The sequence below is a fragment of the Galeopterus variegatus genome, unplaced genomic scaffold (genome assembly GCF_000696425.1).
Source record: "Galeopterus variegatus unplaced genomic scaffold, G_variegatus-3.0.2 Scaffold545, whole genome shotgun sequence".
Classification (NCBI taxonomy): Eukaryota; Metazoa; Chordata; class Mammalia; order Dermoptera; family Cynocephalidae; genus Galeopterus; species Galeopterus variegatus.
In genome coordinates, this window is record NW_007726656.1 from 142,496 (window position 1) to 157,118 (window position 14,623).

Here is a 14,623-nt window from a genome sequence, read left to right on the forward strand (position 1 = left end):
ATTTTTACAGAGGTCCAACATCATATCATGGAAAATAGTATTAGATTAAGTTAAGCATTTAAGATACTTTTGAGGGGCCGGCCTGGTGGCGCACTGCTACAGTGCGCCGCTTGCGAGTGCGGCGGCGCTCCCGCCGAGGGTTTGGATCCCACATACAGACCGGTTCCCGCTCACTGGCTGAGCGAGGTGTGGGCGCGACACCGAGGGTTGCGATCCCGTTGCCGGTCCTGGTCCGGTACGGGCGCGACACTGAGGGTTGCGATCCGTTGCCGGACACGAAAAAAAAAAAAGATATTTTTGAAAACAGAGGAAAAAAAGGGGTGGGTGCAGAAATTTACCCATGTGTGATATTATGATATATGTATATTGTTTCTTGTCCATCCTTCCTAGCTCATAACTCCCATAACCCTTATTCTTTTGTTATATTGTTGGGATACTTTAGGCCAACAATATAACAAAAGAAGCAGGTCTCAGGAAACAGTGTCTGTCTCTCTGACCTTCTCCTGCCTTCCTTTCACCTCCTCTTTCTTCCTGAGGCAAGAAGTTTTCCAACCTACCTTATCAGATTGTATGTCATAAGACCCCTATTTGAGAAGGGGTACCACCCCATATGCAAGAGGAAGGAAGGCTGCACAGAGAGACCAAGAAGAATCTTGGTCTTGGAAACCTTGCTAGGTTTCCACACCCAGTTTGTTAGATCATACCCTTTTTGTTCAATCACATTTTTACATAGTTGTACATGCTTTAATCATGCCTATGTAATGAAGCTTCCATCAAAATCCCAAGAGCACAGGGTTCAGGAAGCTTCTGGATAGTTGAACACATGGAGGCTCCTAGAGGGTTGTACACCCCAAGGGCATGGAAGCTCTTTGCCTCTTCCCCCATAACTTGCCCTATGTGTCTCTTCATCTGTACCCTTTGTGATATCCTTTATAATAAACTAGTAAGCATTAAGTCCATGTTGCCCTGAGTTCCTCTAGCAAATTAATGAAATCCAAGGAGGGGAGTCGCAGGAACCTCAATTTATTGTCAGTCTGTGAGAAGCACAGGTAAAACACCCTGGGGCTTGTGATTGGCACCTGAAGTTGGGAGGGGAGCGGTCTCGGGGACTGATCCCTCAACCTGTGGGATCTGATGCTATCTCCAGGTAGATAATGTTGAAACTGAATTGAAGGACACCCAGCTGGTGTCTGTTGGAGAACTGATTGCTTGGTATGTGTGGGGGAAAACCCTCACAACATATAGTCACAGAAGTCTTCTATGTTGATTGTTCCTGAGTAAGAGTATAGGAAAAACACTTTGTGTTTTTCATGTATATTCAGGGACCATGGCTTCCCACCATTCTAACAACATCACTGTTAAGATTTTGATAATCTTTTTTTTTTTAAGATGACCGGTAAGGGGATCTTAACCCTTGACTTGCTGGTGTCAGCACCATGCTCTCCCAAGTGAGCTAACCGGCCATCCCTATATAGGGATCCGAACTCATGGCCTTGGTGTTATCAGCACCACACTCTCCCAAGTGAGCCACAGGCCAGCCCTCTAATCTTTTTTTAAACATAAGGTTTTGTTGTTTTTTTTTTTAACTCTTACAAAAATATAATTATATTCTGCGCATACTCATTGAGATTTCCAACTGGCCAATGATTCTGCTGAAAGGTTGCTTTAGGTTTTCCACAGAAAGACTTTGCAAATCCTTAAATTCCCACAGCATTTTTAGGAGGCCATTCATGACCACCCTCTTTCTTTTTCATTTTGGATGCCTTCTTAACTGTGAATGAGGTTGTGTGCTTGGTGCTGGAAATACAAAAAAGAAAAGATGTGGTCCTCACTTTGTAATGGGGAAAAAAACTAGGCATTTAAACAATTAGTTAAGATATAATTAGATGGTAGAGCCAATACAAAGTATAAGCAGAGGTAACTACCAAGGCCAGACTCTATATGGGAAAGTGAAGGAAGAATTCACAGGGGAGGTAGTATTTGAACTGAGACTTGCAGGATGAATAGGCATTTGCCCAGGCAAAGGGACTCCACATGGAAAAGCTTGGAAGAGCGAGAGAATTTTTGTCTTCATGTCGAGGATGAAGTTGGGTGGAGGGAAGAGACTGGAAGTGCTCCTGGAAAGGTACACAGGAATCGGGCCGGCCTGGTGGCGCACTGCTACAGTGCGCTGCTTGGGAGCGCGGCGGCGCTCCCGCCAAGGGTTCGGATCCCACATACAGACCGGTTCCCGCTCACTGGCTGAGCGAGGTGCGGGCGCGACACCGAGGGTTGCGATCCCGTTGCCGGTCCTGGTCCGGTACGGGCACGACACTGAGGGTTGCGATCCGTTGCCGGACATGAAAAAAGACAAAAAGGAAAAAAAGGTACACAGGAATCGGGCCGGCCTGGTGGCGCACTGCTACAGTGCGCTGCTTGGGAGCGCGGCGGCGCTCCCGCCAAGGGTTCGGATCCCACATACAGACCGGTTCCCGCTCACTGGCTGAGCGAGGTGCGGGCGCGACACCGAGGGTTGCGATCCCGTTGCCGGTCCTGGTCCGGTACGGGCACGACACTGAGGGTTGCGATCCGTTGCCGGACATGAAAAAAGACAAAAAGGAAAAAAAGGTACACAGGAATCATATCACAAAAAGCTATTGAATGCTTTGCAAAGGTGTTTAGATTTTATCCTGTCAGTATTGTGATTGCATTGAGGAATTTTAACAGGAATTGAGGGAACTCACTTCTCATGGTAAAATGATATCTCTTGAAGTAATTTTTCCCCAAATTCCTATATGAAATGTTTTATAAATAGTAAAACATCATTAAAAATGTTATACATTGTTATTCTCTATTTCTCAACAACCCCCCAACCCCTGCCATAGCTCCATATTTTATTAATGGCTTTGAGAAATCTCTTCATTTCCTTTATGAATTTTGAAGTTCTTTTATTCTTTCTCCTTGTTAATAGCTTAGTATTATTTTATGAAAGTCGAAGATTCCCAAGCTGTTGGGGTTTTTTGATGGTTTGTTTTCAGATTTTTTGCTGATAAAATTTGTCTTGAAGAGCCAGATTAGAAGCAAATGTTTATAGATTTAAGACCTTAAAAAGGTACATTTAAAAAGCTGGGCTTGTTAGAGATTGAATACTAATTTTGAAGAAGTTATTTTTTTATATCCAGATTCAGTTTAGTTATATTTTTGTTCCCACCTGCCCCCCGAGAATACATCCTGTGCAAATAATACACATCCTGTACTTTATAGAAAGACTATGTAGCATGAGAAAATAACTAAGGCTTTCAGTTAGCATTTCCATTAAAAAAAAAGTGCCAAGTAAATTTTAGAGTTATAAAACTATATTAATAACAAGATTTTATACAACTTTATATCTTGTTTAACAAAAAATCAGGTTTAATTCCATGTTTTTCTCCAGGACAAAGAACAGATTGGTTTACCGTTTGCTATGAAACAGCTGAATCTCCAAGCTTGGTGTTCCTCTTCTGTAACACAGCCCACTGTCTGTCCAGACAATCATCAGTGTCCCTCTGTGTTACCCCGTACAGGGCTTGAGGGCAAGAAAAAAATCCCAAACATGATGCTCAGACTGCTGTGTTGCAAATAATAATGTCCATTGTTTTTGACCCAGGAGTTTCATGTCTTCTGCTAACATCCATGAAACAGTAATAGGCTAACTTATTAGTTTGTAAGTAGGCTATGATCAAAGCCCAGACCTGAAAAGTGAACCTTGTTCTTTTTAATATTGTATAATATTTCCTTGTTACTTTAATCTTTTGAGTTTTCCAGAGATTCTGATTCATTGGGTGTGGAGTGGAGACTAAGCATGTATATTTCGAAAAGAATTACCTTGATTATTCTTATGTACATTCCTATAGATTTCCTGATAGTTCTGAGAGTGAGTCTCTAAAACGCTCAGCAAGAGTATAGAAATAATTTGCCTCAGAAGACTTAGATGTTTTAACAGAAGAAAGGCAAAGGGAAAAAAATAGAGAATCACCACTTAAGTAAGTGTAGTAGTTCATGTACAGAACGGACTGTCCATGTTTTAATGTAAAACTCTTTGACTAGGATTACATAGATGACTGGCCAAGAAGTTAGTGTAGTGAAGCAAAACCAAGATCCAGAACAGCGATTCACTGAAAAGATCCAGTCTTTGGGGAGCTGCAGTAGGCGGAAGTGCCAAAATGGAATGCAGCTTAGGCTTTTGTTTGTTTTGTTTTGTTAAGTTAGGGATGGAAAAAAAAATCTTTGTCTCAAACTTGAAGCAAAATGGAAAAAAAAGTTATATTTTTTGAGGTAAAAAGGATCTAGACAAAAAAGTGATAAACTTGGCCCCAAAGATTATTCTAATAAAAAATAAATTGATGAGTATGTTTCTCATTTATTTGGAATAATTTTTTTAAAAGTCTTTTGTGCACAAGGCTTCTGGTTTTACATCTGTCTAACTACTTAGAATATTTAAAGCTAAAGTCATTCAGTTACAACCACTTCCACTGGTCACATTGGTTCAGTTTCACAACGTGAACTCTAGTGGCAAGATCTTTTGATAAGGTATCATCAGTTCTTTTCTAAAGTGACCTTTTTTTAAAAAAACAAACTTGCTGGAAGTACTCAGAAGTACATAATAGCATACACTGCATATGTGAGGAACATAAAACTCGAAGAAATTTTGGGATGGGGAGGGGAAAGTTTTCACAAATTCAAGGTAAACTTAAAGCTTATGTTAAAAGCCAATATAGATAAATTTTTCATATTTTAGGTATATTCTTAGATATATATTTTGTGAAGGAAATATTTTGTATTCCTTTTAAATGTTCTTACAGTTTAGGAGACGGTTGGTTAACTCAGGTATGAAATTCCATAAAATCTTCTCTATTTCTTCTTTTTACATGTTTCACAAGGTATCATTCTGCATAGTTTTAAACTTTTATACTCATAACTGAAACTGAAACTTGACTATTTTAGTTAACATAGCTTTGGTCTGATCCTTAAAATGATTTCAAATACGTTGTATTGGGGGATAAGTATAGCGTAAAACCCCTTTGGAAGGAGGTAGGGAATAAGAGATGCCCTGTTGTCAGTCCACGTTCCCCACATACTGTAACAGTCAGTCCTGAAGCCAAGGATTAGGTTTACATTCCTTACTTCAGTCTTTTGTGTGAAAACAGCGTAGATTATTTTGTGCCTTATGTAGAACTGATTGTTTTTTAACTTGGTCTGCTTTATCTGATATTAATATTGTTACACCAGCTTTTTTGATTAGTATTTGTATAAGTTGGGACACTTTAGGTCAAAGTAACAGGAAATCTTCATTCAAAGAGGTACATTGGGACTCTTTAGACCCCCAGTCAGTCCCAAGCCTGCAGGGCTTAAATCGGAGTCAGCCCCATCCCCTCTCTGTGGAATACTGCCAAGAAAGCTCAAGCTCACTGCCCCGGTTTTGAATTCTCTCTCCCTTTGTGACACCTGAGGGTATGTCTTCCCTTTTTTTGTTATTATAACATGCATATATTTGTAGTAGGTGGGACCTAACTACTTTAATCTAGACTGTCATAGCGCTAAAAATTAGTACAGCTGGTTTTTAGAAAGAAGTTGAGAATAATCTTTATTTCAGTCAATATTCAAAATATTTTAGAATTTAAGATTTAGTTCTGCCTTTTACCATCTATGGGTCTTTCAGAAAATTATGTAAACTCTCTGGACTTCACTAATCCGTGTGTAAATTAAGCAGGTTTTCCAAATTTTTTCTTATTACCATCTAGAAGCTTAATACAAAATATCCTAGATTAGATGCTTTAAGAAACAAGTCATATCGACTTGGTTCTTTACTAGGTTAAAATGTATTCATCTTTCACTAGAACAAATGAATGATAATTACATGCTTAATTATTTGGTTAGTAGAGCCTAGCTTTAGAAAATTTCAAGTCTAAAGTCAACACTAAACTTTCAGAAAGTTTTTTGGACCTGATGAGAAATGTGCTATTGTATAAACTCTTCAGATAAAGAATTAAACAAAACCTTCATTTTATTAATAAATCAACTATAATTCGTGATATGATCATTAAGTGTGATAACTAATAAATTATTATTTTGTATCTTAATGTAGGTGAAGAGAACTGGTCTTGTGGTGGTGAAAAATATGAAAATTGTTGGTCTCCATTGTTCTAGTGAAGATTTACATGCTGGGCAAATTGCTCTTATTAAACATGGGTCAAGGCTGAAAAACTGTGATCTTTATTTTTCCAGAAAACCATGTTCTGCTTGTTTGAAAATGATTGTAAATGGTAAGTGCAGATAAGGCTTTGTTGGGGATTAAGAGCATTTATCTGAGAGCAATCAGTGGGAACAAATTGCCTAAATACCACAGAGATAATTTGGAAATATAAATGTGTATCTAAAGGCGATTTGACACATTGTAAGAGGAAGAGTCAGAAAACATGGATTCTGGTCTCAGTTCTGTCCACTAACCAGTTAAATGACCTTCGGTGAATTAATAGACTAATGCTAGTTGCTGTGACAAATAAACCACAAAATTTTAGTGATTTGATTTGAGGGGTTTAAAGTTCATGGAAAGATTAGTATTATCTTTTAATTCTATTTTTCCATGAACTTTTTGAAATACCCTTATATACTAGACATTTATCACCTATATAATAGTCCAACACAGGTGTTGCTGGACAGCAGGCAACTTTTCTTCATGTAGTTGATTCATGGGCCTAGGCATCTTCTGCCTCTTGCTGTTGTCATCCCTAGGGCCTGTCATCCAGAAGCAGACTGAGAAAGAGAGAGTAGAGAAGGCATACTTCTAAGAAACTTTGGCCTGGAAGTCACATACATCGTTTCTGTTCATATCCATTGTGGAAACTATAGTCCCTGGCTGGGCAGCTGTCTCCCAATGGCTCTCTATACTTTGGAAGGAGAAGCTCAAATTTTTAATGAACAGCCATTCATCTCTACTACACCAGGCTGCTCACTAAACCTCTTTGTGCTTATAGGTTCTTTTTTTTTTTTTTTAAAAAGATGACCGATAAGGGGATCTCAACCCTTGACTTGGTGTTGTCAACACCATGCTTTCCCAAGTGAGCTAACTGGCCATCTCTATATAGGGATCTGAACCCGTGGCCTTGGTGTTATCAGCACCACACTCTCCCAAGTGAGCCATGGGCCTATCCTGTGCTTATAGAGTCTATTTTGCACCCAGGTAAATATGCAGACCATTCTTCTATTTAAAAAAATTGTGTATCGGGCCGGCCCGGTGGCGCACTGCTACAGTGCGCCGCTTGGGAGTGCGGCGGCGCTCCCGCCGAGGGTTCGGATCCCACATACAGACCGGTTCCCACTCACTGGCTGAGCGAGGTGCTGCCCAGTCCAGTACGGGCGCGACACTGAGGGTTGCGATCCGTTGCCGGACACGAAAAAAGACAAAAAAAAAAAAAAAAATGTGTATCTTGTATGTAGGTGCTATGGCGGATCAAAAAAAAAAAATACTAATAATAGTTTCTAATCCCTTACCTCAAACTGTTATTTGGCAGCCAAAATAACAATTTAATGTAGCACATTATCTAATACCAATGAGTGACACAAGCTGTAAGTGATATATGATCTCAAAGGAGAAACAGAGATCCTTACAGATTGGCATGTTATGAAAGGCTGCGGCTTAAGCTGGATCTTGAGGGATCAGATGTAGAGGAGAAAGAACACATTCCTGGTTGGGGAAACAGCACATATGGAGTCATCAAGTTGTAAGAAGCAAAGTTCTGGGGTCAATATTTGAAATGGAGTATTCTTGGAGAATAGTGGCAGATGGATTATAATGACAGGTTGGGGCTTTAATGGAGAAACATGTATGGCCTTTGGGCGTTATCTTATGGAACAGAGTTTCTAGACCTGTTTTGAGGAAGAGATATTTTTATTTGTATCAAAGTCTTAAGAGTAATTCTCCAATAAAAGAAAAGTCTTAAGAGTAACGATCAGATCTGTGTCAAGGTCAATGCCTTGAGCTACAAGTAGAAGAACTTCCAGAAGGAATAGTCATGTGGCTAGAAGCCTCCTGGCCTGCAACCAGCATTTCAAGAAGGTGTCTATGATCGATATTTGATTCTGTAGTCTCTCCACTGCAATTACAGATAGAGAAGGTAGGTATGATAGTGGTGGTGGCATTTTTTTCTCCTTTTTCCAACTAACCAGGCAGATTGGACATTCATTTTATCAATTGTGTTCAACTGTCTTATAATTCCTGTTATAGATGATGTGGAGCCATTGAAGATTTTTGAGCAGGATGTAACATGATTGAAATTTTTATTGTTATTGAATAGGAGCAGGGAGGAATTAGAGATTGGGAGCTTGGTTAGTAGACTTTTGCAGTAGGCAGGGTATAAAAGAGGGTTCAGTTGGTGGCACTGATATAGAAAGGAAAGAGTGTGAAAGAAAACATTTATTGACTGATCTGTTCTAGACTCTAGGGAGAACAATGAATAAAAGATAGTTTTGTTTTGTGCTGAGCTGACTGCGCTGAAAGTGCTCTTAATAGCCTCAGAGCCGGGGCCGGCCCGGTGGCGCACTGGATAGTGCGCCGCTTGGGAAGCGCGGTGGCGCTCCCGCTCGAGGGTCTCAGAGCCAAAAATTAGAACAGAGGAGTGCAGGTAACTCACTGCTGCTTGATGTCTTTGAGTTAAGACATCTCAGCCTGGCAAGAGAGATAACGAAGTGTGGAAAATCAGGAAAGAACTACAATGGAAGTGCTTTTATGTTGGCGTTAGACCCATATATAAACGAAATTGCTATGTTATAAGTTAGTTATCTTGGGAAGGGGCATGGTTGAACCCTATGCTACAGCTAAATTACTTTACTTGCAATTACTATCATTTCAGTTACAAAGCAAACATTTCTGTAACATATTGGTTCTCAAAGTGTGGTCTGTGGACTGCTGCTTGCTGGTCCTTGAGTTCAACACTATTTTCATAATAATATTAACATTCGCACTAATAGTTCCTTTTTTTTTTTTTTTTTTTTTCCCATGTCCGGCAACGGATTGCAACCCTCACTGTCGCGCCCATACTGGACCGGGACCGGCAATGGGATCGCAACCCTCGGTGTTGCGCCCGCACCTCGCTCAGCCAGTGAGCGGGAACCGGTCTGTATGTGGGATCCGAACCCTCGGCGGGAGCACCGCTGCGCTCCCAAGCGGCGCACTGTAGCAGTGCGCCACCGGGCCGGCCCCACACTAATAGTTCTAAAACTACTGGTGCAGTAGTATGGATCAAGGCAGTGGTGCCAAACTGCACTGGTGGATGTTGTACTCTTCTTTGCACTCGGAGTAAAGGAAAACCAATCTCACGTAAGAATGTCCTTGCTAAAAATGACTAATTGTATCAAATCCCAACCTTTGCATATACATCTTTACACATCTTTTTGATATTCTGTGTGAGGAAATAGGAAGTGGGCAGGAAGCAGTTTTGCTACAAACCTAAGTGTGAGGTTGCCTTAAGGAAAACCAATTATGTAATTGCTTGACTTGCAAACTGAATTATCCAGTTTTCTTGTGGAACACTGTGAACTTACAAACTATGGTATTTAAACTTGTATATTTGGCAGACATTTTCTCAAAAATAGATTGAGCTTGTCACGTTCAGGAAAACAACTGACAGTATTTGTTGCCAATGATAAAATTTGAGCTTTTAAGTGAAAATTAGAATTTTGGAATGCTCATATCCACCATTATGAACTTGACATCTTACCAGTACTTAGACCCTTTTGATAACATTGGTGGTGATATTAATGAATGGTTTTTTCTGAATATTGTAAAATCAGTAAATCATTGTTTGCCAAATGACTTATGCATGATGCTACAAAATCATGCATGAGTAAAATAAACATTCTAAGTGTAAGACAGACCAATGGACCAGTAACAGTACAAAAAGTTGTTGATATGGTTTCAAATCCCACAGTGCATCTAACCTTTAAGAAACTATCCCTTGTCAAATTTTTATGTAATGTCAAAGAAGAATATTCACAATCATCTGAAATGGCTGTTAAAATACCCCTTGTTTAACTACATATCTCTGTGAGGCTGGACTTTTCATATACTTCGATGAAAACAACCTATTGTGACAGGTTGAAAGCAGAAGCAGATTTGAGAATCCAGCTGTCTTTTATTAAGCCAACTATTAAAGATATTCATAAAAATTTATTTATTATTTTTTTTTTTTTTTAAATCACTGCCCTTGGGCTGGCTGGTTAGCTCAGCTGGTTAGAGTGCAGTGTTATATTTTTATTTATTTATTTATTTATTATTATTATTATTATTTTTGTCTTTTTTTGTGACCGGCAACGGATCGCACCCCTCAGTGTCGCGCCCGTACCAGACCGGGACCGGCAACGGGATCGCAGCCCTCGGTGTTGCCCCCGCTCCTCACTCAGCCAGTGAGCCGCCAGTCTGCACGTGGGATCCGAACCCTCGGCGGGAGCGCCGCCGCACTTCCCAAGCGGCGCACTGTAGCAGTGCGCCACCGGGCCGGCCCAATTTCATAAAAATTTAAAACAATGCCATTCTTCTCACTAATTTTTGTTGTGTTAGAAAATATAATTTTTTTCATAAAGCTGTTATTTGTATTCATGTGTAATAGATTGTTATTTTTAATGTATTAATGAGTATTTAAATTTTTGCTTTAATTTTTTAATATAATAAATATCAATAGGTATAATTCACATAAAAAAAATTCTTCGGGGTCATCAATAATTTTTAAGAATGTAAAGGGATCCTGAGATCACAAAACTTGAAAACCCCATCCGTCACAGTGCTACTAGTACATGAACTTTTGTCTAAAGATTATTTATCCTCTCTTTTTCTTGGATCAGGATTACTGGGAGCAACTACGATGCTTAGATGATAGGTTTGCCATCATTGCTGGTTGGGAAATGGATTATGAGAATTCGGACAGAGGGAAAGTAAAATGTAGCCAGAGGAAACACTCAGATATAAGCTTTGAGGCCTTCAGAATTGCTTTGCAGCCCAAGCCACAGTGAGTCAGGAGTAGCAGAGAGCAGACAGAAAAGTGCATTTGTTTAACTTAGACTTTAGTTTATGCCTATCTATTACTTTGAAGGGTAGAAGACCTTGTGGGCTATGTGTCTGTTTGCTTTGGGGCATAATCACACACACACAAAAATTTCATAGGTGAAATTACATGACATACTAGCAAAGGGGTCTCTTTGTTGAAAACTTCATTAATTGATGAATATTTGGATGCTTAACTATGTATGAGGCATCTCATTATTCAATCTCAAATACAAAGTAAAATATTTTTCCTTACGTTTGTTATCTAGTTATGTTTTCTGTTTTATAAATTATTTGTTCATATCTTTTTGTCTCTTCTGAGGCCTTATTATTTTTGACAATTCATATATACTTTTAATGAATTAAAATCTTCTCTGTATATTAAAGATTATTAACCTTTCCTCTTTCACACTGGTTGAAAAATGTTCCTTTAATTCATTGTTTTGTCTTTAATTTTATGGGCTTAAGAAATTAATACTGCTCTCCCCTACCCTCATGTTACATAAGAATTTTTCGAGCAGCCAGAGTTGAAGCTGAAGCAGCTGGAGAGGACCACAGCCAACAATGAGCATACCTTCACTGCCATCAAACCTGATGGGATCCAGCGGGGTCGTGGGAGAGATCATCAAGTGTTTTGAGCAGAAGGGATTCTGCCTCATTAGTATGAAATTCATGCAGGCTTCTGAAGACCTTCTCAAGGAAGACCACATTGACCTGAAGGGCTGTCCGTTCTTTCCTGGCCTGGTGAAGTACATGCACTCAGGGCGAGTGGTTACCATGGTCTGGGAGGGGCTGAATGTTGTGAAGACAGGCTGAATGACGCTCAGGGAGACCAACCCTGCAGACTCCAAGCCTGGGACCATCTGTGGGACTTTTGCATCTAAGTTGGCAGGAACATTATTCGTGGCAGTGATTCCATGGAGAGTGCAGTTAAGGAGATCAGTTTGTGGTTTCACCGTAAGGAACTGGTGGATTACAAGAGCTGTGCTCAGGACTGGATCTACGAGTGACATGAAGACAGAACACAATTTTTTTCCCATCCATTTCCCCTCCTTCCCACGGTCAGCAGACCAGGCTGTAGCATAGCTATTTATTTCCAGGAATTTTCTTGTCATCTGGAAGGAAAATCTTGGAGCTGTGAGTGCTCCCCATACAGTGTTAGGCGCTACCATCAGATTAAAATGTTTCATCCCAATGTAGGATTCATTGAGTTGGTTACTTTGAAGAAAAAAATTTTTTTTTTATTTTATAAGTTCTTTGTGGATATTTTTGATAACTGTATAATATTTTATTATGAAGAGGACCATAGTTTGTTTAACCATTCCCCTATTTTGGTCATTAGGTTTTTTAAAAAACATTTTTACTTTTTAAAAGAATGTTGTACTAAACATGCATGCATGATTTTTTTTCTCTCTCTATTTATAATATTTTGTTTGAATGGTTCCCCAGAAGAATTCTGAGTCAGAGGACAGGAACTTTTTTTTCACAGCTGGCCAGTGAGGGGAACTGAACACTTGACCTTGGTGTTATAACACTGTGTGCCAACCAACTAAATATTTTAGGCTTTGCAGGCCATTCACAGCTGCTCAACTCTGCCATGCAAAAGTAACCAAAGACTATGTAAGGTGCATCTGTGTTCGAATAAAACTTTGCTTATGGACACTGGAATTTGAATTTTCCATTGTTTCGTGTGTCACAAAATGTTCTTATTTTGATTTTTCCAACTACTTAAAAATACAAAACCCATGCTTAATCTGTGAGCTGTACAAAAACTGGCAGTGGGCCTGATTTGGCCTGGTGGTAGTTTGCCAACCCTCGGGCTGTGTAATAGGTGACTTGGTAATAGACATTTATTACATCGGGGCCTCTAGATCTACTGCAATAATAGGGTGGATTTATCAAGAAAATGCTAAATTCAGCATGTATCAGATAATTACCTTTCAAATTTTGTATTTCAGCTGGAGTTAACCGAATTTCATATTGGCCTGCTGATCCAGAAATAAGTTTGCTTACTGAGGCTTCTAGTTCTGAAGATGCAAAGTTAGATGCCAAAGCAGTGGAAAGATTGAAGTCAAACAGTCGGGCCCATGTGTGTGTCTTACTTCAACCTCTGGTGTGTTATATGGTGCAGTTTGTAGAGGAGACCTCTTACAAATGTGACTTTATTCAAAAAATTACAAAAACATTGCCGGATGCTAACATTGACTTTTATTCTGAATGTAAACAAGAAAGAATAAAAGAATATGAAACGTTATTTTTGATTTCAAATGAAGAAATACATAAGCAAATTCTGATGACTATAGGTTTGGAGAACCTGTGTGAAAATCCATACTTTAGCAATCTAAGGCAAAACATGAAAGACCTTATCCTACTTTTGGCCACAGTAGCTTCCAGTGTGCCCAACTTTAAACACTTTGGATTTTATTGTAGCAATCCAGAACAGATTAATGAAATTCACAATCAAAGTTTGCCACAAGAAATTGCAAGGCACTGCATGGTTCAGGCCAGGTTACTGGCCTATCGAACTGGTGAGTTCTGTGCTTAGTTCATAAATTGGGGTTGATTGGTTGTATTTGTCTTAGAAGTAAAGTGGTGTTCATCTCATCTATGGCAGAGTTCATTTACTCAGTTTTGCTGTTCCTGCAATATAGAGAAGTTAGTGACATCCTCGAGTAGACAACTCTTTCTTTGAACAGTTTTAGGATTCCTTGTGACCTTACATTCAGTGCTCCATTTATAAATCAGGGCCTGATTACCTAGGCCCTTCTTTCTGCTTCTTTTATGATTTCACTGTTGAGCCCTCCCTAAAGATGGAACAGAAAGAGGAGAGAGAACCAAAAGTATTCATTTTTGTTAACATTTTCATATTTTGTTTGTATTCCGTATTCAATAAAAACCTTTAAAAAAGTCTTTATAATAAAATATGAATTCAAAATAACTAATAGAATCAAAGTAAAGGAATGTTGGTTATTGCAGATTCTTTCAATTGCTGGTATGTCTTTAGTAAGCAAGTAGAGAAATCAAACATTTTTACTTTCTTGTATTAGGTTGTCTATATGGAAAAGGAGAATATTACTTGGGAATTTTATTTATTGTGATAAAAGATGGCATCTGTATTTCCAATTATGGAACAGTGTTTTTACATCTTACAATATGTAAGATTTTTCAAATTAAAATCATGATCATTTTTTAAATGTAACTTTGAAATAAGAGAAAAAGCAGAATGCAGGCAGGGGAGCATTAGAACAGGGTTTGTTTGTGGAGTGGACTATAATTTGATTTTTAAATTATACCAAGAAAGAAGGAGAAGAGAAAGAAAATCTCCAAAAAAGGTCCATACAGATGTCAGGGGTCTGTAGTATGTTCTAAAGAAAGACCACAGTTCAAAGTAAATTCAGTAATATGGAGTTTCTCAACCAGCAGCGTATCAGAGTAACTACTGAAACTTTTATAAAAAGAACAGGTGTTCATACTCCAACCCAGACCTATTAAGCCAAGTTCATAACCAAGTGTGGCCTAGGCCTATTTTTTTTTTTTTTTTTTTTTTTTTTTTTTTTTTTTTTTTTTTCT

At 39.0% G+C, this 14,623-nt stretch overlaps 1 protein-coding gene across 1 annotated transcript in view; it reads left to right on the forward strand.

Moving 5' to 3' along the window:
• The window catches only part of CDADC1 (cytidine and dCMP deaminase domain containing 1), a 43,029-nt gene that overhangs the window by 2,146 nt on the left and 26,260 nt on the right, over nt 1–14,623 (forward strand). The window contains exons 3-4 of the mRNA XM_008569925.1: nt 6,104–6,281; nt 13,012–13,581. Of these exons, the coding sequence (XP_008568147.1) occupies nt 6,104–6,281; nt 13,012–13,581 (748 nt within the window). The remainder of the gene's footprint in view (nt 1–6,103; nt 6,282–13,011; nt 13,582–14,623) is intronic.